At 49.3% G+C, this 22,246-nt stretch overlaps 8 protein-coding genes across 8 annotated transcripts; 5 read left to right on the top strand and 3 right to left on the bottom strand.

Annotated features, from left to right (window-relative positions):
• Nucleotides 1–393: 393 nt before the first annotated feature.
• On the top strand, nt 394–1,056 carry PtrM4_087520 (uncharacterized protein; the record flags this gene model as incomplete). The annotated part of the gene is made up of 2 exons (XM_066106779.1): nt 394–705; nt 742–1,056. The coding sequence occupies 2 exons, from the start codon at nt 394–396 to the stop codon at nt 1,054–1,056; spliced, it is 627 nt and encodes a 208-aa protein (XP_065963717.1).
• A 243-nt stretch (nt 1,057–1,299) lies between these two features.
• On the top strand, nt 1,300–1,941 carry PtrM4_087510 (uncharacterized protein; the record flags this gene model as incomplete). The annotated part of the gene is made up of 1 exon (XM_066106778.1): nt 1,300–1,941. The coding sequence occupies one exon, from the start codon at nt 1,300–1,302 to the stop codon at nt 1,939–1,941; it is 642 nt and encodes a 213-aa protein (XP_065963716.1).
• Nucleotides 1,942–2,069: 128 nt separating this feature from the next.
• PtrM4_087500 (uncharacterized protein) lies at nt 2,070–4,439 on the bottom strand (the record flags this gene model as incomplete). Its single annotated transcript, XM_066106777.1, has 4 exons — nt 2,070–2,728; nt 2,948–3,679; nt 3,737–4,205; nt 4,305–4,439. The coding sequence occupies 4 exons, from the start codon at nt 4,437–4,439 to the stop codon at nt 2,070–2,072; spliced, it is 1,995 nt and encodes a 664-aa protein (XP_065963715.1).
• Nucleotides 4,440–4,459: 20 nt separating this feature from the next.
• Nucleotides 4,460–5,892, top strand: PtrM4_087490 (uncharacterized protein; the record flags this gene model as incomplete). Its single annotated transcript, XM_066106776.1, has 3 exons — nt 4,460–4,468; nt 4,837–5,157; nt 5,290–5,892. The coding sequence occupies 3 exons, from the start codon at nt 4,460–4,462 to the stop codon at nt 5,890–5,892; spliced, it is 933 nt and encodes a 310-aa protein (XP_065963714.1).
• A 435-nt stretch (nt 5,893–6,327) lies between these two features.
• PtrM4_087480 (Dimer-Tnp-hAT domain containing protein) lies at nt 6,328–8,847 on the bottom strand (the record flags this gene model as incomplete). Its single annotated transcript, XM_066106775.1, has 1 exon — nt 6,328–8,847. One exon carries the CDS (start codon nt 8,845–8,847, stop codon nt 6,328–6,330), a length of 2,520 nt encoding a protein of 839 aa, XP_065963713.1.
• A 3,470-nt stretch (nt 8,848–12,317) lies between these two features.
• PtrM4_087470 (HNH-2 domain containing protein) lies at nt 12,318–13,874 on the top strand (the record flags this gene model as incomplete). Its single annotated transcript, XM_001942427.2, has 1 exon — nt 12,318–13,874. The coding sequence occupies one exon, from the start codon at nt 12,318–12,320 to the stop codon at nt 13,872–13,874; it is 1,557 nt and encodes a 518-aa protein (XP_001942462.1).
• Nucleotides 13,875–16,469: 2,595 nt separating this feature from the next.
• On the top strand, nt 16,470–17,383 carry PtrM4_087460 (uncharacterized protein; the record flags this gene model as incomplete). The annotated part of the gene is made up of 3 exons (XM_066106774.1): nt 16,470–16,723; nt 16,776–17,190; nt 17,240–17,383. 3 exons carry the CDS (start codon nt 16,470–16,472, stop codon nt 17,381–17,383), a joined length of 813 nt encoding a protein of 270 aa, XP_065963712.1.
• A 1,342-nt stretch (nt 17,384–18,725) lies between these two features.
• PtrM4_087450 (uncharacterized protein) lies at nt 18,726–22,132 on the bottom strand (the record flags this gene model as incomplete). Its single annotated transcript, XM_066106773.1, has 2 exons — nt 18,726–22,033; nt 22,084–22,132. 2 exons carry the CDS (start codon nt 22,130–22,132, stop codon nt 18,726–18,728), a joined length of 3,357 nt encoding a protein of 1,118 aa, XP_065963711.1.
• Between the last annotated feature and the right edge of the window lie 114 nt (nt 22,133–22,246).

Here is a 22,246-nt window from a genome sequence, read left to right as displayed (position 1 = left end):
GCTCGGCTTGGACGTTTTGACCAAGCCGAATGAGCTGAGCGCGCAGTGCGCGCTTGCAAGCCGAGCGAGCTTAGGGATAGGCGCTCGCTCAGTCAGCTTGCTTAGCTTGGTTGGATGGAGCGGTTGGAAACTTGGGGCTGAAGGACTTGGTGGAGGGGCAATCTCACGATGATTTTTAGGTGTAGTGCGTAAGTTCGAAACCTAGTTATAACCTAAAATACACTCTTTTTTGCTATATTTCTAGCAAATAAGCTACTAAACTTCCGGCTAACGGCCTGGCAACAATATTCTCCTTCTGCGACACTTCACTTACTACTTATCACCCACCACACTCACCTATACTCCACCAACGCGTCTCTATTTGCAGCTATTATCTACCTCGCCGTTGCTATAATGCCAGCAAAAAGAACATGCGTTAATGCTCTAGAAATCGCGACAACTTCGAAGCGCCCTAGAGTCGCAGCGCGTCATCGCGGGACTGCCAGCCAACCTGTGCTAGTCGATACTCAGCCATTCTCACCATCTCCACCTCCTCCACCGCTGTCGCCGCGTCAAGCTCTCGTTGCCGCGCCACAAGCACCAAATTTTGAAGCGACCCTCCGAGAGTCGCGCGCCGAAGAGACGATCATCCCACCACCTAAGGGCAGCGAGCATGCCACTGTTGCAGCTTCAGGAGCAGCTAGCGAGGCTGTCGACAAGGGTTTCGTATAGGTAGAGGACAAATACGACGGCTTTAATTAGAGTCGCTACCCAAAGCACTGCAAGCCGCCCACATCACTTTCGAACCGAGCAAGCTGGGTATACAGCCATGGCTATCGCATCGCCTTGCGCAGCAACGTCGCAAAAGTTACGTGGATCTGCCACTATTGCTATAAGCACAAGTTCACTACTGTTGGCCGTGGCATACATAACGTCTCGCAGTCTCCATCAGCGCCAGCACGTCATCTCGGAGAAGACAAGAAAGTTCATGGCTTGAAGCCTCCAAGTAAGCGCACTACCGTCGCTCCTCGGAAAGAAACTCTCCTCGAACGCGCCCTTCAGAAGGGCTGCTCTTAGGCTGTTGCCAACGAGCTTACCAACTTCAATATACAAGAGTTTAGGCTTGCGGCCGTTACCTAGCTCGTCGAAAACAACCTCCCACTCTCACAATTCGAATCATCGTCTTTTCGCAATATGATATAATTAGCTAGCGTAGAGGCAGAACGAGCCTTGTGGGCATCTTATAACAGCGTCTCACGATACGTTATACGCCTGTACAACTACCTGTTACTAAAGGTTATCGCAAGCCTTTCAGAATCAATGAGCAAAGTCTATGTAAGCTTTGACGGATGGACGACAAAAGGTGGCAAGCGCGGTTACTTAGGTATCGTCGCCCACTACGTTGATAGCTCTGGCGAGCTCAGGGACTTGCCTATTGCGCTCCCACAACTGACAGGTGCCTACACCGGCGAGGCTATGGCTGAGGTCGTGATGGCAATATTCAAGCAGTTCGAAATCACTGTGGGCAAGCTCGGTTACTTCGTCCTCGACAACGCACATAACAACAACACCACGATTAACACTCTCGCCTTGCAGATAGGCTTTAGCGCTACTGAGCGTCGCCTTCGCTGCGGTCCTTATACGCTTAATCTCATTGGCCAGATGCTACTCTGGGGTGAGGAGAAAGAGTCCTACGACAACGAGGAGACTGAGCGCGTGAACGAAGCTGAGAATATGGCTACTTGGCGAGGCGATGGACCATTAGGAGTGCTTGTCGCGGTTATTAACTACATCAAAACACCACAACAGTACGCTCTTTTTGAGAAGTATCAGAAGCTCGCTATTAGGGACCAGCCTGTCAACGCGCCAACAGAACAGCACAAAATCAAGGAGCCCGTTAAGCTAGTTGTTACTCGCTATAACTCTTACGTTTCGTGTTTTAAGCGCGCTGTTGAGTTGTAATTAGCGGTTAATAGGTACGCCAACTACCATATTTAGCACAGTCCGCAACAATCAATTAAGTGGGTCCTAGAAGGTTCAGATTGGATTGATTGATTACCGCTTTAAGCCTAGTAGTTACCTATAGGAGTTTAAGCCCTACCTAGATAGGTAAGTGGGTCTAGGAGAGTGACCGGATTGAATTGATTGTTGCGGAGTCTAGTCCGCTCACAGTCTGCCGCTGCTGCTGGTATTGTTAGGACGTCAATAGCGAACTTTGAGAGTATAGGGAACTGCCCAGCAACTGACTCCCAGTATAGAAGCGGATTAAGAGACAGCCAATCCTCCTCAGCTAACGCTGGTTGCCGCTTCCATATCTCATACTCATCCTCAGCAAGGCTTGCCTCTAACTGCCGTGTGCTTTGCTCAATTGACGACTGTAGAAAAGCTGATCGCGACGTTGAAATCCCTAGCCGGGGCTTCTTACGCGGCGGCGTTACAGTGTGAGCTGAAGTGGCTGCAGAGTCCTTCCGCCCCTGCCACATACGCAGGAATGCCCGGTGGTTATTGTCAAGCCAGCCGTCGCGATAGTGGACACCGTCACGGGCAGTGACATGGGTGTCAGGCACCTTCCAGAGCGCTGAGAGGTGGTGTTTGTAGTGCGGGTGTAGTATTGTAGCAGTGTAGTAGACAGGCGCGTTATCGAATTTTGCGTAGTACTTAGCAAGCTTACAATGTGCAAGGTTAACGTTTGTAATAAGATGATCTTCAGGCGCATCTAGATCTTCGTAATTTACATCCTTAAGGCGGTCTTTGAGAGCCTTAAGCTGGTTAAGAAGCTACTCAAACGTTACTAGAACTTCCTATATAGCGCCGTGTCGGCCGTGTCGGCCGCGACCTTTAAGTAGCCGTGTAGCTTCGGCAAATGGCTCAAGGAGTCGAATGTATTCTGTTATTGTCGCCTAGTCCTTGCCGCTTAGACCCCCTTCGCGTATATATAACCGTGGCTGGGCAGCAGGGAGCTGCTCACGATTCTTCCGGCGTCGTGAGGTTGCTGTTGCAGCACTATGCTCCTCAAGTTTACACTCAATATAGCCATCGATAGGGCCGTGTAGCTCAGCTGCACGGACAAACGTGTTGAAATAGCTATTCCAGCGTGTCTTAACAGGCTTCACAAGCTGCCGGATGTGGGGTGTAACACCTAGAGACTCTGCCTCCTCGCACTGTAGGCGCTCTAGTAGTTGTCGAGTTTGAGGCGTACAGATAGACGCAATCACGTCAAAGAGGACGCCAACAGGACCGTATTTGCGCCACTCATCCATGTACTTCTCCTCTTCCTCAAGGTGTGCGGCTTCATTCTCGTACGCGCTACGGTCTTTGCCCCAAATTACTAATTGTGCGCTTAGGTTGAGTATATGGCAGCAGCACCGCAGCCGCCGCTCGCTTGCGATAAAGCCAAACTCCTCTGCTAAGGACTCAACTGCAGTATCATTGTTACTTGCGTTGTCAAGCACAAAGTACCCAACCCTCGCGTTGTCAACGCCAAATAGCCGAAATATTGTTGTTGCTGCAGCGGCAATATTATTGCCAGTGTGCGCCCCGTGTAGCTCAGGCAACCCAAGCAGGTGGTCAACTAGCTTGCCCTCGCTGTTAAGGTAATGTACGCAGAGGCCAGTAAAAGCATACTGCCCACCAGTTGAAGTCCAGTTGTCGAATGACACGTGTATAAGCGACCGGGCTTCGCGAAGGTAGTTGGCAACAGCTAGTATGTATGTATTGTACTCAGTAATAATATGATCGTGGAGCGTTTAGTGGCTACGCCAAAGGAGAGCTTCGGCTAGCGGGCTCACGGCCGCAATCATGGCTCGAAACTGCGGCGTTTCTATTACGCGAAGGCTCTGGTTGTCCGCGACTACCCAGTCCTTCAGCGCGTCCTGAAATCGAGAGGTTGAAAAGCTTGCTGCTATCTCGTTTGCTACCTCTTGCGATACTTCTATCCCTTTAGACCTCATAATATATACTTGGGACTTTGCGAGCGCGCCCATAATATTGCCCTCCCGGCTAGCAATTGGTACAGGTCCGTTAGGTCCGTGTGAGTGTCCAGGCTTGTTGCTTGAGAGGTGTCGGCCGGCGTTTGTAGTGCTGTCAGCCTCGTAGCAAGCCTCCTGCTTCCGTCGTTGATGGCAGTACCGGCAAAGCCAGTAGTTTTTCTTGTACTTGCGGTGCCAGACGGCCCAGCCGTGGCGGTAGATCCAGCTTTTTGGCCCACCGCGACTATTACGCTCAACCTGGCGCCGCTCAAGATACGGCACACGCTTAAAATCAAGCCCGTCGTAATTGTCGTCGTCGTCGTCGTCGTCGCCGTCGTTGGGGAAGTCCGCCTGTACTGCCAAGGGCTCATCAGCCTGGGCCTCGCTCGCAGTATCGCCAACAGTAGGCGCGTTTGATAGCGATGGTAGAGGAGAATTGCGCTTGTCGCATTCTACAAGGCGGCGAAGGCCTGAATTAGAGGGAGTAGACATGAAGTACACCAAGAAGTATTATGGCAACAGTAGTCTAGCGTCGTGTGTATAGCAGACGCGACGCGACGCGACGCGAAAGGCTTACTAGGTGCGCACCGGGTAGCGCATTTCCGCAAACTCTAATTAGCTTAAAGCTAGATGCTTTAACTTATATAGGATTAGTGTCTTTATATCTAGGACTAGCGCGGCTTCGAAGCCGCACTAAATGTGGCTTTCACAACTCTAAAATACTGCTTTAAAAACAGCTAACGTCAGTCTAACGTCAGTCAGTTCAGTCAGTCTGGAGGCTTCTGAACTGACTGGACTGACGTCCAGCTGCCTCAAGAACTGACTGACTGAACTGAGTCTTGGCAGTCAGTTCAGTCAGTTCGAACTGAGTTACCTGACTGATAGCAAGTCTGATCGTGCGTTCCCTGAGCTCCGTGGCGAGACACGCAAAAAGCTGGAAACTGCCGAGAAGAAGCTCAAGGACCTCGGCACGCCTCGCAAGACAGAGCGTGAGCAACAGCAATACCTCGTCGGCATTGCGAGCGACTTCCAGACCCTCGTTCGTGCCGCGCTGAATGCTGATTATTCAGCACATTCGGTATTTAACAGGAACGAGTTGCGGCTCATCACAGCCATCGTCAACACTACGGAGCAGTTCAACACGGATTTCGTAAATATCGCTCGCACGTATCTCTTTGAGTCCGAGACGCAGTTTGCGGCCATGGTTCCTGTGGGAGTGGTCACCCCCGCAAGCCCTGATTTCCACGAGGAAGAAGAGGTGGAAGAGGAAGAGGAAGAGGAAGAGGAGGAGGAGGAGAAGGGGGAGGGGGAGGAGGAGGGGGATGACGATAGCATTCTGCAGCTTGATGCATTTGACGTTCCTGATTCCAAGGCATTCCCTGACCTGGAAAGGATCATCGTCTCGGATTGGAGCATCGACCTTCCCCAGAAGGGTATCATGAAGTGGATTAAAACTATCCACCAGAGCTCTCGTGGCCTTGATCTGGGCTCTCTCGGCCACGGCGTTCTTCCAAGTGTTTTCCGGGAACAATCAGCGAAATGGGAAATGATCGCGAAGCAATACCTTAGCAAGATCATCCTCTTCGTCCATCGCTTCATCCTGAAGGCACTGGAGGTCGTCTGTGCAGATACACAAGTGCTTCAGCTTGTATCATCCGCCATCATAGTCGAACTCTGCGCTAAGTACAAGGATGGCATGAACCAGGCAACCTTCCTGGTCAACGTCGAGCGGCAGCTGAAGCCGTACACGCTGAACCACTACTTTAACCACAACCAGCAGAGGAGTCACGGCGCGCGGATCAAAGAGACGCTGCGGCCTAAGGCCCGACAAGAGGCGCATAATACAGGCTGGGGCAAGCGCAAGATGCTTGTCATCAATCTAAGTGATGTTGCGGATGCCGTCATGTTGCGGTGGAGTGAACAGTGCGCATGTGCGGAGAATTGAAGGATTGAACTGAGGTTGTATTGTCTGAGTCTACAAACTGTATATGTAGGTGGGTGACCGTCAACAGCGCTAGTCCCAGATAGGCATCGGTCCATTACAAAGGTAAGTTGCGACTACAGGAGCAGAGCAGGAGAGACCCCAAACCGTGACAGATCTGCAACAGTGGCTCTAGAGTATTTGCTTGCAAGGTGCTGCTGAATATAACATTCGCTGAGCAGAAAGAAAACGGCCGAGAGAAGGACTGGGCGTCCTGCATTCACACCTGAGATCAATCAATCAAGCAAGCTGACAGCCCCCGGCTTGATTGATTGGCTGTTTGTATGAGATTTGGCTGGATTGATTGAATTGGCTTGGCGGAAAGTTGTTAGCTTGATTGGTAGCTTGGGTGCTTGATTCCCAAATAGGAAAGTTGTATATATTTTTTGGTGTTGAGTCTCAGCCGTCGTCCCATGTATCTAGATCGTCGTCTTCGCCCACCCACTTGCTAAGCTCGTACAAAACGTCCATCTGCTCGTCGGTAAGCTTTGATTGGCCCATATCGTCGTTGTCGCCGCCACCAAAACCTGCCCGTCTCCATCGTCGTACTGAGTGTAGTGCTGCTAGTAGCTCAGGTGATATACAGCGTCGGCGAGGCTCTGGTAGATCTCCGAGCTCACTGAAGACGCGCTCACACTCACAGCTTGAAGCGGGTATAGAGAGTATAGTAAGCGCCATCTTACTAAGGTTGGGATATTGATCGCGCAGCCCGAACCAGTATTGTATAGGATCGGTGCCCTTGCCAACGATTGGCTCGCGCTTCCACTGCTCATACTCATCCTCCTTAGTATTGCCGCGTGTGGGATCAATAATGCCGTCAATCGCGTCGTCAATATTGCTCGGTTTCTTCGGTGCGCGTGTGTAGCAAGGCCTCGGTAACGGCAGCGACTTGTAATCCGCCCACAGTGCCTGGAAATTAAGATTATTAAGCGCCAGCCAGTCAGGCTTCTCAGCCCACGCTTGATCGCAGTAGTGTTTGTAGCGAGGATGGAGTATTGTAGCAGCGTAGTAAGCTGGCGAGTCGTCGAGTTTAGCGTAGTACTCGTTCGCCTTAAGTAGCGCTGCGCGTAGATTAATAGGAAGGTGATCTTCGGGTGCCTCGTCGTGAGCGTCATGGACTACGCAATCGTAGTAGAGGAGGCGAGCTTCTAATTGAGTGAGTAGAAACTCAAACGTTGGGATCACCTCAGCGATCGCGCCAAAGCTATACTCGCCACGTCCCTCAAAGCGCTTTGTACACTCTTTAAGTGGCCTAAGAACCTCTATATAGTCGGTAACAACAGCCCAATCGGCAGCTGTGAGGCCGTCTGATCTCATCCACTGTGGAGCAGCAGGCCGATTTTTGCCCTGTGAGTCGGCGTAGATATCCTCTTTTGCTGTATTTTGTATGTGGGTGTTCGCGTACGCGTTGATGGCCGGCGCGAGCTTTATAGCTCGCTCAAAACAGTCGAAGTATGAGTTCCAGCGTGTGACTACTGGCTTGATTGGCTGTAGTATCGTGAGCTTGTCGTCTGCGTCGTGAGGTAGCTCACGGTAAGCTGTACGCTGCGCCTTCTCAAAAAGATTGTACTGCTGCGGTGTGTGGATATAGTTGACAATATCGAGAAGTACGCCTAAAGGCCCGTGCTTTCGCCACTCCTTTATAAACGCTGCCTCGTCGGCGAGCTCGTCAACTCCCTCGTTGTTGTATGAGTCTGCATCTCTGCCCCAGAGCAGTCTCTGCCCAATCAGATTGATCGTATGAGGGCCACAGCGGAGGCGTCGGTGTATAGGATTGAAGTTAAGCTCGTGGGCAATCGCAGCGACAGCGGTGTCGTTATTAGGGGCATTGTCGAGGACGAAGTAACCGAGTGTGCGCTCGCTTATGCTAAACTGCTCTAAGATTGATAATACAACCTCAGCTAATCGATCGCCGGAGTGAGCGCCTGTGAGCTGAGGCAGCGCGATAGGCAGGTCTCGGAGCTTGCCATCTGAGTTGACGTAGTGGGCGACGATACCGAGAAACCCGCGCTTGCCGCCTTTCGTTGTCCATCCGTCAAAGCTTATATGGATCTTGCTAAGCGATTGTGACAGCTCGTGGACAACGCGGGGCCTGAGCCAGTCAAACAGTCGTATGACGTATTGGGAGACGCTCTTGTGGTTCTTCCAGAGCGCTGCTTCTGCAAGTGGGTTGGCGATAGCAATTAGGCGTCGAAAAGCTGGTGTTTCGAACTCAGAGATGGGGTGGTTGTTCGCGACGAGCCAGTCTACTGCGGCAAACCTAAAGCGCTGCTTGCTAAACCCGTTAATCTGATTAGCTACTGCCTGTGAGATAGGGACTCTCGCAGTGGTGAGCGCGTTGTAAACACTAGCAACTGGAGTCTTGCCTGGTGCTACTAGCCTATGGCCAGGTTTCTGCTCGCTGAGGTGGCGCGCGGCTGACGAGACTGCTGCGCTTGTATTGTATATCCCAATACCAATATCCGTGAGCTTGTGCTTGAAACACCAGTGGCAGATGAAGAATACGCGGGTTGGATCTTTGAGAAGAGCGACGCGATAGCCGTGGCGATAGATCCAACTCCGCTTGTGTTGGTGCGTCGTGATAGGCTTCGTATACAGCTTAAGGCGACCCCAATCTATGCCATCATAATTGTCTTCGAGATGGGCGTCAAAAGCCTCATCTACAGCGTCGTCGGCGGCTTCAGAAGACGGAGCGAGCGTAGCTTGCTCACTGCCCTCGGCGGGCGCGACGATAGCGTCTTCGGGCTGCGACTCGCGCAATCGCGACTCGAAAGTATGTGTATATGGAGGCGGCGGAGATAGAGCAGATGGCTGAGATTGATATGACTGCGAGTCGATCGCGACGGGCTGGCTCGCAGTGCCGCGCGCGCGCTTTCTAGGCGAGGGAGCGCTATCAGAGACGCGTTTTTTGGGCGGCATGAGGGCGACGATGAGGTGAGGTATACGGCGATAGATCTGCAACACCAAAAGTATATAGTATTGTGGGTGATGGAGATGGAGATGGAGTATACTATATGAGACGACGCGCTGGCTGCTAGTTACACGGAGCTATCGGATATTACTCAATGTTACACGGCGTAACTAAAACACCAAAAAAAGCTCAGTATAGAGCTTTTACAGCTATCTAAGCTGCCTCATGGGCTGCCTCATCACCGAAATCTACTATATACTTAAGGCAATCAATAGACTCCGCAACAATCAATTCAATCCGGTCACTCTCCTAGACCCACTTACCTATCTAGGTAGGGCTTAAACTCCTATAGGTAACTACTAGGCTTAAAGCGGTAATCAATCAATCCAATCTGAACCTTCTAGGACCCACTTAATTGATTGTTGCGGACTGTGGCAATCAAGCTATCAATCTGAATCAAGCTCACGGAAAAGCTCAGCTGGATTGATTGCGTTTTTGTATGAGGTTTGGCTGGATTGATTGAATTGGCTTGGCATCAATCTTCCAATCAAGCTATCAAGCTAGCTTGATTGATCTCAGGTGTGCCTGCATTGCCGGCCTTGGATGCGGCGTCGCTGATAAATTCCATTTCCTGAGCTGTGTGCTGTAACTGCGTGAGCAGTGTCGGGTGGAGGCTGTGGATCAACGATTGTATTGCTATCTGTTGTCGTGTTGTGATGTGTGTGTCCAAGAGCTCTCGGCTCAGAGGTAAGTGCACTTGCCCACCGGGCAGTGCCTGCTACAATAGGATATCATGTGACTCTAGTCACGTGGTTACATGTGCGCTTCTGGCAGCTGCGGGAGCGGGACTCGACGATGGGGAGCGGATGCCATTTACTGTCGTGCTTAATGAGAATGTAACGTGAGGAGACCGGAATTTAAGACGAAGAAAGATGTTTCCCTCTTGCGATGTTTCTTAAGTTGTTCTTGCTAGGCGCCAGCCTTGCTGCTTTAATCACTACCAACCGTATCTTTCTATTGCTTGTAACAGTGCTTATGCGTGTGACGGAACAAGCGAGAACCAACCGCATGGGGCTGTTCTAGCTAGGATAATAAGCCTTAGGTTGTACAATTGGTCCTCGCCACAAAAGTTGGGAATCCGCATGTACTTTAGCAGCCGCCTGGCACCGCGACGTGACCGTCTCGGGTACTCTTCCGTACTCGTGCTGTCCTCCAAATCCTTCCACCGGCAACTGACTCAATACGTGTGGTGCACCTAGCAGTGGCTGTTGTCTACGTTTGTGACGGTTAAGATGACTTCTATTCAAGCGAGTAGAAGGTTAGCCTTTTGCTCCGCAACAGTTATGAGCCCGGGATCGCTTGATCCTGCCCCAGTAACACCTTGGTGGTTTACTGGTAGGGTGGGTGACCGCATGCGAGCTGTGCACACCACAATTAGCCAAGAACACTGCGCATGACAGCTGCAAAGCTGGGAGCCAGCTGTTAGGGCCACGGACGTAGAATACCAGATGCTCGGAGCAGAATATACAGGGCATGTTGCACTGCGGTCAACATGTATGAAAACCTTGAAAAGCTACCAGCTCTGCGCTATTGCTACGATCTGGGGGGGTGTGTGACGGTTAAGATGACTTCTATTCAAGCGAGTAGAAGGTTAGCCTTTTGCTCCGCAACAACGTTTCTGGCCTAAGGGGCACCGAGAAATTGTGTTGCACGCTAGCAGGGCTATCCCTACACTCTCTCATTCCTCACATATATATAGCTTCCCTCGTTCATAGCTATACAATCAACTCAGTCCTTCATCTCTTCTTCCATATCACATACATGAGAAATTGAGATACGAGTGGATCCAAATAAGTCGCTTACACGTCAACACTGATCAAGAGCTTATCCGTCCCCTCACATGATTGTTGCGGTGTTCCTTGTTTAATTGATTGCTTTCCTTACCCACAAAATGGACAGACAGTCTAGGCAGCTTCGACTTAGATAACACAACGCCTTAGCAACGACACTCTCAGAATCTCTTATTTCTTGACCTACGCCCTGGCCGGAGATGTCGTCCCGTGACGACTACACAGTCAGGTGGGCTTACGCACTACCTATAGAATAGACTCCGCAACAATCAATTCAATCCGGTCACTCTCCTAGACCCACTTACCTATCTAGGTAGGGCTTAAACTCCTATAGGTAACTACTAGGCTTAAAGCGGTAATCAATCAATCCAATCTGAACCTTCTAGGACCCACTTAATTGATTGTTGCGGACTGTGGTCTGCAGAGCCTAACCCTTCCTGAACAAGCGCATATGTAACAGAGTAAGGAGAGGAGGAGGACTGCGTTGCATTATATAGCTATGAAGGAGGGCAGCTATCTATATGTATGTGTAATAAGAAAGTATAGTAGCGATAGCCATACGCAACTCTCACCTAAGTTGGTCTTGGCAAGGCCCAAACCGTTACAGCATACTAGGCGGGTCAATGTGCTGCACGGGATCAAAGGCGAGCGGCATGCAAAAAGCGGAAACTGCAAGTGCATGTGAGTGTACAATATATTCTTGCACCCTCTCGTTGTGTCGTAAGGTACACGAGGAAAACTGTAGCTTGATTTTGCGTGCAAGCCCACTTGGAAAGCACAAGCTGCTTACCAGTAACCTAGTTAAAGAGAAGCGTGTTAAGTGAGACTTAAGAAGGTGCGGAGAAGAAGCGAGCCGCAAAGCTAGCTAGAAAGGGGCGCCAGAAAGCAGCTCGCGGGTGGACCGCGCTGGGGCAGCTAGGGTAGCACTAGCAGCTTCTGCATGCGATGGAACAACAACAGCACGTTTTTGACGCTTTCTGGGTGGCCTGGAGGGTTATAAAGCCTTGCGCCTACCTCTTTGGGACAATTTTATAGATTTTCGAGCGTCGCACATGGTTAATACAGCCACCCAGAAAGTGTTCTAAGTAGATAGAAAGTCTTGCATACGTCGGCGGATCAATACCTCAAGAAGTCTCGCGCTAATAGCTTTTGTGTGGACGTCTACAGCCTCATTTTTCTGGTATGTTCATGTTGTTGTGATGGGTTATTGGGCGATCTGAGTCATTGCGCGCGCCAAGATGATATGCTGCTGACACTAGCTCTGATGATCCGCTTTCATCTCCGCTGTCCTCTCCGCCCACTATGTTGTGCTGATCACGTCAAGTATCGCGCGATCTTCCGCCGGTATCCATCGGTAGATGGGTCTGCACGGACACGCGTTGACATTTCTACGGCGACGGGGAGCCGCTAGCGTCTGGCTCAAAGCATCACCAAATTATCGCAGCATTTACACGATATGCAGCGGCCCTGCATTTCTATGCTCACAATATCGCACGTGCTGGCGGGGTCACTGTAGTGGCTTGGCATGCCCGTGGGCGCAATCGTGTTGCTTGGTCAACTATACACCCTCCTCACCTCGGCGGCCTTTGGGCGTCGGAAACTCTTACACGCTCAACAACAAGACGGCCATGCCGTACGCTCGCCCTCCAGCCCCGCCGCCCTTACTACCCGATTCACCGCCGCGACGTCACATCCTCTTCCGCCACCCTGGCTACGACGACAGTAACAACGTGCTCTTCAAACTGTATGCGATCGACGCGGCGACGGTTGGCAGTCACGACGGCGAGGAAGAGACTTCTCAGCGGCCTGGAACTTCAGGTCTTTACGCCCAATTCGCACTCGACGCCTGCGCAATACTCGCAGGGAATCGTTTCAACGGCTGGCTTTCGACATCACGCAACCCCGACGAAGCGCGCGACGCCCGAGTCGATGCCGGTAGCACATTGGTCGCACGCAGCTATTACTATCACCTCGACCGCGACGATGATATCGATGGACCTGACGGACCGTATCGCATCGTCCCCAATTTTCGCGAATGGCGTTTTCCGCACGAAGACATCCCCGCGCATTGGGTGCAGCTTTCAGCAAACGCGACCGCTCAAGATTCGACCTTTTCACGCTCTAACCTTACATTGGCCTTGCAAATTCGCGATGGAAGCTGTCGTATAAGCGGTTATCGAGAAGAGCTACAGGTTGCGCATATTGTACCGCAGGCTGAACTGGATTGGTGGATGGCCAACAGCATGTCCCAATACAATCGTAGTTCGACCAGCAGCATGGACGATACAGGCAATGCGATGCTCTTGCAAGCTAGCCTCCATATTGCCTTTGACAGGCCCCGATTCGTCTTTGTGCCGAAGCCTTCGGGTAACGATGATGGGATGCGTTTAGTTCTCCATCTGCTCGAGCCTTCAGCAGAGTTCGCGCACCTATACCACAACCGTGAGCTGCACCAATCAGACGTCGGCGTTGAGATGCTGTTCGCGCGCTTCGCATGGACGCTGTTCCCACTACTAGAAGCTTTCCTTTCGTGTAAAAAGGACCGCCGCTTGACTGTTCGCACCACTTCCCACGACCAGGTTCTCGATGGTGGATACTTTACAGCCGCGGCATGTGAACGGTTCTCCATGTCATCAACTAGGACGCGGTCGGTAAGCCCCAAAAAACGCAAACCGGATGAGGGCGCGATCGACAGCAATAGTGTTGACGATATTGATGTCCGTAAGCCCATCCAACCTTCAGATGACACAAACACATCTGGTTTTGCACCAAATCTCCGAAAACGATCGATTGGATGCATAGATCACGAACCCCCTATGCCTTGTCAAACGCCTGGAAGCAATAAACGACGGAAAGCGTCACCTGTTCCCGAACAGTCGTCATTTTCATCCACGGTATCACCAACCTCACCAACCGAATGCTCTACCCACTCCCATGACGATGCAGAAGAATCATGTATAGTGGTATCTCATAACTCACAATTAGCACAACAATGGCTGGAAAAAGAACGTGAACGCTCCGATCCCGAACAGACTTGGACAAAGGATATGCTCTGGGTACAAGAGGTGTGGGCCGGCAAGACCATAGCCAGCCATGAAGTTCCGCGGTTTTGGAATCTGAGTGGGTATGAAGTGAGGGATATGGGATCTGACGATTTGTTAGCAGGAGTTGGGCCCGCTGAGTAGGTGAAATGCGCCTGTCGGACAATGGGCCTGCGAGCACTTTCGCGGTGTATTTTGCTTATTCTATTGTTAGTTACGCTTCTGCGAACAATTGGTAGAAGGGCGTTACTAGATTCGACTATTTACAAGATACCCATATATTCTTTTTCCCAATGTACTCTATTCATATTATACACGACCACGCTAATTGTCGAACAATTAATACCATAATGCGTGCCGCTTAACACTTAACATTCTTCTTGTATTGCAGTCTTTCAAGAACGTGTAAAGTGCTTTGATTGAAAAAATACCAATATTCAAGCTACACACTTTTAGCTAATCTTGATTTCTAAACTGCCATGATAGTCGAAGGAATTCAGTAAGAAGACCCTCAGATAATCTCATAGTTCTGGACATGCCTGGCGCCCCCCTACCGGAACCGTTATAAGCAGCCTCACCCGCCGCCTACCCACATCAACACTCGCTGCTGCAAAATACAAAAACCATGCAAATTCTGGTAACCTCCCTTCTCACGAATAGTGTCGCAGTATATGCAGTCAATCAAAGTGTGTCCGCGCGAGGCAGTCATCAGTGTATTCTCTGTTCCGTCTGTTGTTGTGCTGTCATGGCCACCTTATATGTAGCCATAATCAGGGTCTATTTACATGACGTATCTCTGATGCTGGTAAGGGGAGAAGGTGCTCATGGAGGGGAGGGAGGAGCGCTAGGACAACGCACGTGACATGCGCAATACCCTTGCCTCACAAACCGCAACAAATAGAATGGTGTATCCAGGCACCCAAAATCGACATCAATTCTATCAAGGCGCTCATCACAGTCCACACTTCTTACGTGAAGCTTGTCTGTTCTTGTCACAGCTTTGGTGCTGACCGTGACGCTGACGCTAATGCACCAAGTCGCTGATTGAAAGCAAGCGCTAGTGGCAAGCGGCGGTTGGTTCCGCACTTCCCACCTCGAATTGGCTCTAGCCAAACGACTGACGCGGATCGGCATGCACGACCCATCATGTGAGCTCGCAATTGGCTGTAGCTGCGCCTAATCTCATTGCTCTTTAGTATACCAATTTACTGTTGAAGACTTGTTGTTATTATCATTTGAGAGAACCTCTCTGTAGTCGTACCGCGCGATAGGTAGAATGCGTACGCATTTCGTGCTGTCGATCATTTCTTATAGGATGCAATAAGATTGTAACAGCTTCACACTTATGTTAGAACATTCTCGTGTTTAGTTGTGTATAGCTTGGAGTTTCTACGATATAGCTAAAGACAAAAGAAGATTTTCCCTAGCTTTAGAGACTACATTGAATAGTAACTACGATATCCGAACTTATCTAGGTCAGCTTGCCGGGACACGCCCAGATGTGCTACAGTGCATAAACACCAGCTAATAAGCGATCTTAATGGCAGCAAAGGTGATTTAAAAATGCTATCGCCATCACACAGCGATGGCGAACCCTCTGTGTTCGGGGCGACACGAGCATAGCGAATGGTTTCGAGATTTATCGTACGCGCTGGCAGGCTACTCAAGCAGGAAGGAAGACGGACGGAACGTAGGCGGTCCGATGGTGTAGTGGAAGGCCAACATAACGGCGGTCAGAGTTTCAATCGAGTTTGTGAAGGACACGGAAAGGCTGCAGGCGGAGAGGCAAGACAAAGCGAGCGAAGAATGCCAAGGATGCCATCACCCACAAGATGAACAGACTACGAGCAAGCCTGGAGTGACGATGCTTTCGCGATTGCGTGGACGATGAAGAAGCGTATGACGTAGGAATAGCCCTACAGTTCCAGGGCGCCCAGCTGGCTCCTTCGGGGTACATGGCCATGATAAAACACACGCGCGGCGGGAACGGACAGATTGGCTTGGCATCGCGTCGCGTCGCGTCGCTGTGGCGGGTCCAAGCGTGAGACCTGCCAGATCGCCCGAGCAACCTTGTCAGCCCCACGAAAATCAACAACACCCAGCAGCATTGCCCATCGTGTTCTGTCCGACCTCCCACCTGTTAGAGCGCCATGCCTATAGCTCCATGGCTCTGTGAAGAGACGATTCGACTGCATTCATCATCTTTAAACGCTCACCACGATCCTGTGTTGTTCTGGGTTTCGCAGGCTCCTTCGCCTCCACCATCAATCGCATCCCACGGGAAACTGAAGAGATCATACAGCAAACATATCGCGACCGGTATGTATAGCCGAGACCCATCTCCTCCAAAGCGCCGTTGTCTCGAAGGGGCCGAGAATGCGTCGTTCGCAACCGAAGACGTCGAGATGACGCCCCAGGCGAAGTCCAATGTCGCTGTGGGACCGCCATCGCCCTCTTGTTTCACTTCTTCAGGTAGCATAACCCACTCCTCTCAGTCTCTCCAATCAAGAAGTCCGAGGAAGAAACAGCCTCTACGAAAAATGGCCAATCTCTCCTTACTACCAAACCCAGTGGTAATGAAGTCTATCGACGACGCTACCGCGACTCCTCCGAATGAACTGGAAGAGATAGTTGTACAATTAAGACGGATAGGCCGAGGACTTGGGGTTATATCACGGTCTGAAAAGGTCGGTTAATGTGGCTTCTCTCTACACATTAAGCTCATAGATTGAGGATGCTATGGCTTCCATGTCATCGGATAGATCGTTTCGCCAGATATACACCGACGAACTAGCATTCGTGGATGATATAGATCGAGCATCCCTCGGACCATGTCCACACCCACGAGAAGTCGCCAAAGCAGTCAGCCTTGCCACAGAATGCGAGTCGAATGAACATAGCGAAGCATCTTGGAACGGCAGAGTGCATACATACCTCTTAGACCTCGCTCTTTACAATGACGTGTTCAAGGGTAAAGTGGGCTTCTTAGATTGGTGGGTTTTTTGATATCGCACTGTCTATAGTGGTTGCTTACCTAGTTTTTAGTTCCAAGGCTCGTATTGAGCCGGACTCATTGCTGCCCAAAGATTACACTGGTCTTTCCATCGAATCAAAGATGGTTGATTTTGCTGTATATCTTGACCCGGACGATACTACGCACGATGCTCTCCGTCAACTCGCTGCTCGAGATCCCTTTACCACGGCGTCATGGAATCACACCTGTTACCCGCCATTGCAAAAGCGTCCCCTCGCGATGAGCATTGAAACAAAGTTAACAGGAAGGGACTGGGATACGGCCAAGATACAGATGAGCATCTGGGTGACTGCTCAGCTGAACAAACTGGAACAATTAGTGGCGCAGGATGGTGGAGGGTTACCAGGACTGCCATTCCTCCCTGTCATTGTGACTCAAGGGCATGAATGGTATTTCTTGGCTGCCACTAGAAGTAAAAGGGAAACGGTTTGTCTAAGGGTTTGCAACATCGTAAACAGTATCTTACAGTGTACAGGTCCTTTGGGAAAAGGTACTTCTCGGCTCAACGCAGAATGCGCTAGGGGTGTATCAAATAATTGCCGCCTTGCAGGTACTAGGACAATGGTGCGAAGAAGTCTACCGTCCTTGGTTTAGGGCGCATGTGATTGGTGTAGCATAATTAAATGCAAGATTAACCCACCAGTTCATATTACTAGCAGAAATAGACTTTGGCTATGTCCTAGTGCCTATCCCATGCGCCGAGGTGATACAATCCAGCTAGGGCAGGGCCCGGCGAGGGCAGTCAGCACTTTGAAGGATCAGGACTCGGCAACCATGCCGAAGTCACGTGACCGCTCGTTGACGAACGCCCACAACCCAGCCAATCACCAAATGCTCATCCACGAGCATCATAAATCCTACTAGTTAGATGTTTGGACCTGTTGACACGGCAAAGGTGTCGAATACTAGCAGTCGTTGCAACGAACAAAGTGTATAGTATTTGATTAGTAGTGAGCAAGAGCTGGGTGGAGAGATCTCCATATGTACAGTTGCGAGCTGAGCGGGAAGCTTGGTCCACCTACTGGTCCAAGCTTCTGGCCCGGAAAAACTCGCCGGGCTGGCTGTACGCGCATGTCCCGACAGGACCCTCCGTAAGCAATATAGCGCTCGTCTACGAGCATAACGTTCTTTAAAGTATATTATTATTATTATTATTCCATTAGAGTCCTTTTTCAGTCAGAGACTATGTAGGAATTTGGCCGGAGGCCGTTCTATCTTGGTTTTTCTTATCTACTTGGCTTTCTGGTGTGGTTTGCTATTGTGGTTTTGGCTTTTCTTCAAAAGATAGCTTGTATCTGTTTAAAGCTAGGTGCTAAGGAGCAGTTTGGTGAATAGAAAGAGATGTAGCAGCGGGCTCTTATAGTAAAGGAGAGGTTTTACGTTTCTAGTTTTATATAGTGTCTCTCTGTGGGTCTTCTAGTAGTTATCCTATGTACCACTTTCTTATTATTATTATTATTATTATTCCATTAGAGTCCTTTTTCAGTCAGAGACTATGTAGGACTTTGGCCGAAGGCCGTTCTATCTTGGTTTTTCTAATTTACATGGTTTTCTGGTATGGTTGTAAGGGGCTAGACCCCAGCGGCTGTATCGATGACGATACACAGATGACTGATCAAGAGATGCCTTGTAACAGAGTGGATTTGACAAAGAGCTACAAAAGGATGCTAGCTGTACATAAATACAGGAGCGGACCGAAGATGGGCCGAAGTAGAATTAGATGGATGATGACAGAAACCTATAGATGTATCTCGAAGGAATCGCATGACGACAGCTACGCACACAGCGTAGCGCATGTAATAGGCTCAGCCTGTTACAATGGTTCGCTAATATGGTTTTTGGCTTTTCTACAAAAGATAGCTTGTATCTGTTTGTTGCCAGGTGCTAAAGAGCAGTTTGATAAGTAGAAAGAGATGTAGCAGCGGGCTCTTGTGGCAAAGGAGAGGGTTGTGGTTTTAGTTTTATACAGTGTCTCTCTGTAGGTCTTCTGGTGGCTGTCCTAGGTACCATTTTCTTGTTCCTATTCTGGTGCTAGTGATAAAAGCTAGGGTTGCTTCTATACCTATACTAGTGTGGAGTAGTAGTGGTAGTGTGACTGGGCGATGTTTGATTGTTTGTAGGAGCGTTTTTCGATGGTCTTTGTATAGATGACAGTACAGTAGTAGGTGTTCTGGCGTTTGGATGTTTTGGCAGGTGCAGCGATTAGAGTCTCGTTTCTTAAATCTCTTTAGGTAGGAGTTGAAGTATCCGTGTCCTAGCTTAAGAGAGTAGAAGGCGCTAGAGGTTACTCTTTTCGTGTTCTGTGGCATTTGGATGGTTTTGCTGATTTTAAGAGGGTATTTGGCTGAGTAGGTAGCTTTGTTTAGAGCGGTTGCTCTTGCTTTGTATTTCTCATACTCTTGGCGTTGTTCCGTTTGTTGTATCCTTTTGATTGTCGTGCCTAGGTAGGCAATGCTCTTTGTTGTTGATCTGGGGTCCTCTTTGGTTGCTTCTTTTGCTAGGTAGTCTGCTCTTTCGTTTCCAACTATATCTGTGTGTCCAGGTGCCCAGAGTAGGTGGATGTTTGCTTGTTTTCGTCGGATCGTATTTGCCGCTTTTAGACATCGGAGTTGCCAATGCTGTCCTGGGTTATCTGATAGGTTTTTAAGCCTGTAGATTGCTGCTTGGTTATCTGCGTAGACCTCGAATTCCTGGTCGGTTGTAGCGTTCTTTGCTGCGTATTCGAATGCTCGTGTGATCCCTTCTAGTTCGCCGTTGTAGACTAGCTGGTATTGTCCAATATTAACTGTTTCTGAGTAGATCTCTTGCTGAGTTGAGTTGTAGACTGCTATCCCAACTCCTATTCCTTTTCCTTCTTGTGTTTGCGAGGCGTCTGAGTATATTGTCGTGTAATTGTCTAGCCTTGTTTTAATGTAGGCTTGGTGCGCATTTGCCTCCTCTTCTTTGGATTTTTGAGAGACTGTTACGGTATAGTTTAGAGTATCCCATGGCCTAAACCGGTATGGGATAGTCTGCTCTGTGTCTCTTTTGTTGTTTTTAGGAATTGCGTTAGTAATAGTTTGTAGCTGTCTGTGCTGGTTTGGTTTCTTTGAGCGTTGGAGATTCGTTGATTGGATCCGAGTTATTGCCTTTGCAATTGGATGGGTGTTGGCTAGCAGGTTTGCTCTGCTTGCGTAGTTCCGGATAGTTGAGTTAAGCCTAATTGCTGGTGGTAGTAGGCTCGCTTCGAGGCTTGTAGGGACTGTTGGTGCTGTTCTAAACACTCCTAGAGTTTTTCGACAAGCCAGGTTGTGTAGTGACTGTAGTTTCTTTGTAGCGTAGGGTTGGTTTTGCCAGTATATTTGTGCTCCGTAGTCTGACACGCTAGTTACACATGCTAAGTATAGTTGTCTAATAGCGTGTGTTGATAGGCCGAGTTCAATGTTCGCTAGTCTTCCTAGCCTGTAGAAAGCTTGTCTGGCTTGGCTTACACGTATAGACACATGTGATTTGAATGATAGTCGGTTGTCTAGATAGATACCTAGCCACTTGACAGTGTCTTTGTGTTCTATCCGGTCGTTGTTTGGGAGTATGAGGGCTCTTTCTATCCTCTCCTTCTTAGCGGTGAAGTGGATTAGCTCTGTTTTGGATGTGTCGAAGATAATGTCTAGCTGCTCTCCCTTGGCAAAGAGTGTAGCTATCTCTTTTTGCAGTGCTCTTGTATTTTTCTTTAGAGAGGTTGATGACGTAGTGAGAGATAGGTCGTCGATATACGATAGTTGAAAGCTTTGTAAGGCTGGGAATAGGTCTCGGATATAGATAAGAAAGAAGATTGGTGATACTGGGCTGCCCTGTGGAATACCTGCTGTAATCTTGCTAAATTCTTCAATCTTATTATCGAATGCCAGTCTTAGGGTCCTGTTGGAGAGAAAGGATTTCGCCCAGCAAATTAAGCTAATTGGGAGTCCAAGTTTCTTAAGTCGGTCTAGAAATCGGTTGTGTATGACGTGGTCAAAAGCTCCTTTGACGTCCACGAACACTGTGGAAGTAATTTGGCCTTGCTGTTTTTTGTGTTGAATCTGGTCTACTAGGAGGAGAGCGGCGTCTATTGCAGATTTCTTGTTTCTACCTCCAATTTGTGAGGAGTGTAGGAGGTTTGTGGTTTCTGCTAGACTAGCTAGTCTTTTGGCGATAATTCTCTCTAGTACCTTCCCTAGGCTGTTTAAGAGAGTAATTACTCTATAAGCTTTCGGGAGAGAGTAGTCTAGTTTGGATGGTTTTTTGAGAATTGCTCCTGTAGCTGCTTTCCAGCACCGAGGGTGGTATCCGTAATTAAACAAGATTGAGTAGGCGATGAAGAGGATCTCTGGGTTGAACTTAAATGCAGCGGTTATAATATCTTGAGTAATAGCGTCAGGCCCTGGTGTACTACTTTTAACTTTACTAGAACAGGCTTGTTCTAGTTCAGAAATTGATAGTTGCGGCCAGTCCCAAATGCTCTCTTGATAGTTTAGAAAGCTTGGTAGTTCTGCTGTTGGAGGAGGAGGGAAAAGTGCTTTTCTAAAGGCCTTGCACTTTCCTTTGAATGTTTTCTCTAGTATCTCTCCTTGGATAGGTGGAATCTTTTCGACCTTTTGATCCTTTGTGTATGCCATAGCTTTGTAGATAGACTGTGGGGTTTCTTGTTCTAGAAAGCTATTCCAATGTCTCTTCTTGGCATCCTTGATTGCTCTTGCGTAGGTGTTCCGCGCTATTAAGAAGTCTTTCTTGAATAGATATGCCTCTTGGATGGACAACTGTTGCAATTGTTGTGTGTAGACTCTTTGGCAGTGAGTAAGCTCTCTTCTTAGCTTAGTAAGCTCCTGGTTCCACCAGGGTTTTGGTTTAGGACCTAGTTTGACTTTTGGGATTGCTTTGTCAGCTGCTAGTTGGATAACTTGCGTAATTGCTTCCCCTATCTCCTCTAGTTTGCTTTGAAGCTCCTGGTCCTCTTCTAGAATTAGATTCTTGCAATCTTGTTTCCTAGGGTCGTTTATCTCGCTTATGTGCTGTAGCGTGATGTTGTTTTGAATAGCCTCGTTTAGGGTTTTTTGAAAAAGTGGCCAATCCGCCTTTTTTGTGTTAAACTTGCGTTGGTTTATTGGATTGTCTACTTGGTCGGTGTCTGATCGAATTGAGAAGAGTAGGCCGTAGTGGTCAGATCCAGTCTCTGTGTCAGATTGAGGCGAGGTTTTGCTCCATGATCGAGCCGATGGTGGTTGGGGAAGGACATGAGACCCCCAAACCAGGGCTAGCGCCGGGACTTAGCACTGCCAAGCCCGAGGCGAGGCCACCTCCCACAGACAGAGCCGTAGACAGACACAGAGAATACACACTTGATCCCATCCATAAAAATCTGACAATTAAGAGTCTCACTGCCTGTACCGAGTACAGAAGAGTCAATCAAAGTTACTTTATACTACAAATACCGTCATTACGACGATCCCCACGCTACAACACGTAA

The sequence above is a fragment of the Pyrenophora tritici-repentis genome, chromosome 3 (genome assembly GCF_003171515.1).
Source record: "Pyrenophora tritici-repentis strain M4 chromosome 3, whole genome shotgun sequence".
Lineage (NCBI taxonomy): Eukaryota > Fungi > Ascomycota > Dothideomycetes > Pleosporales > Pleosporaceae > Pyrenophora > Pyrenophora tritici-repentis.
Note: the sequence above shows the minus strand (reverse complement) of the source record. Positions and strands in the feature narration are given on the sequence as shown.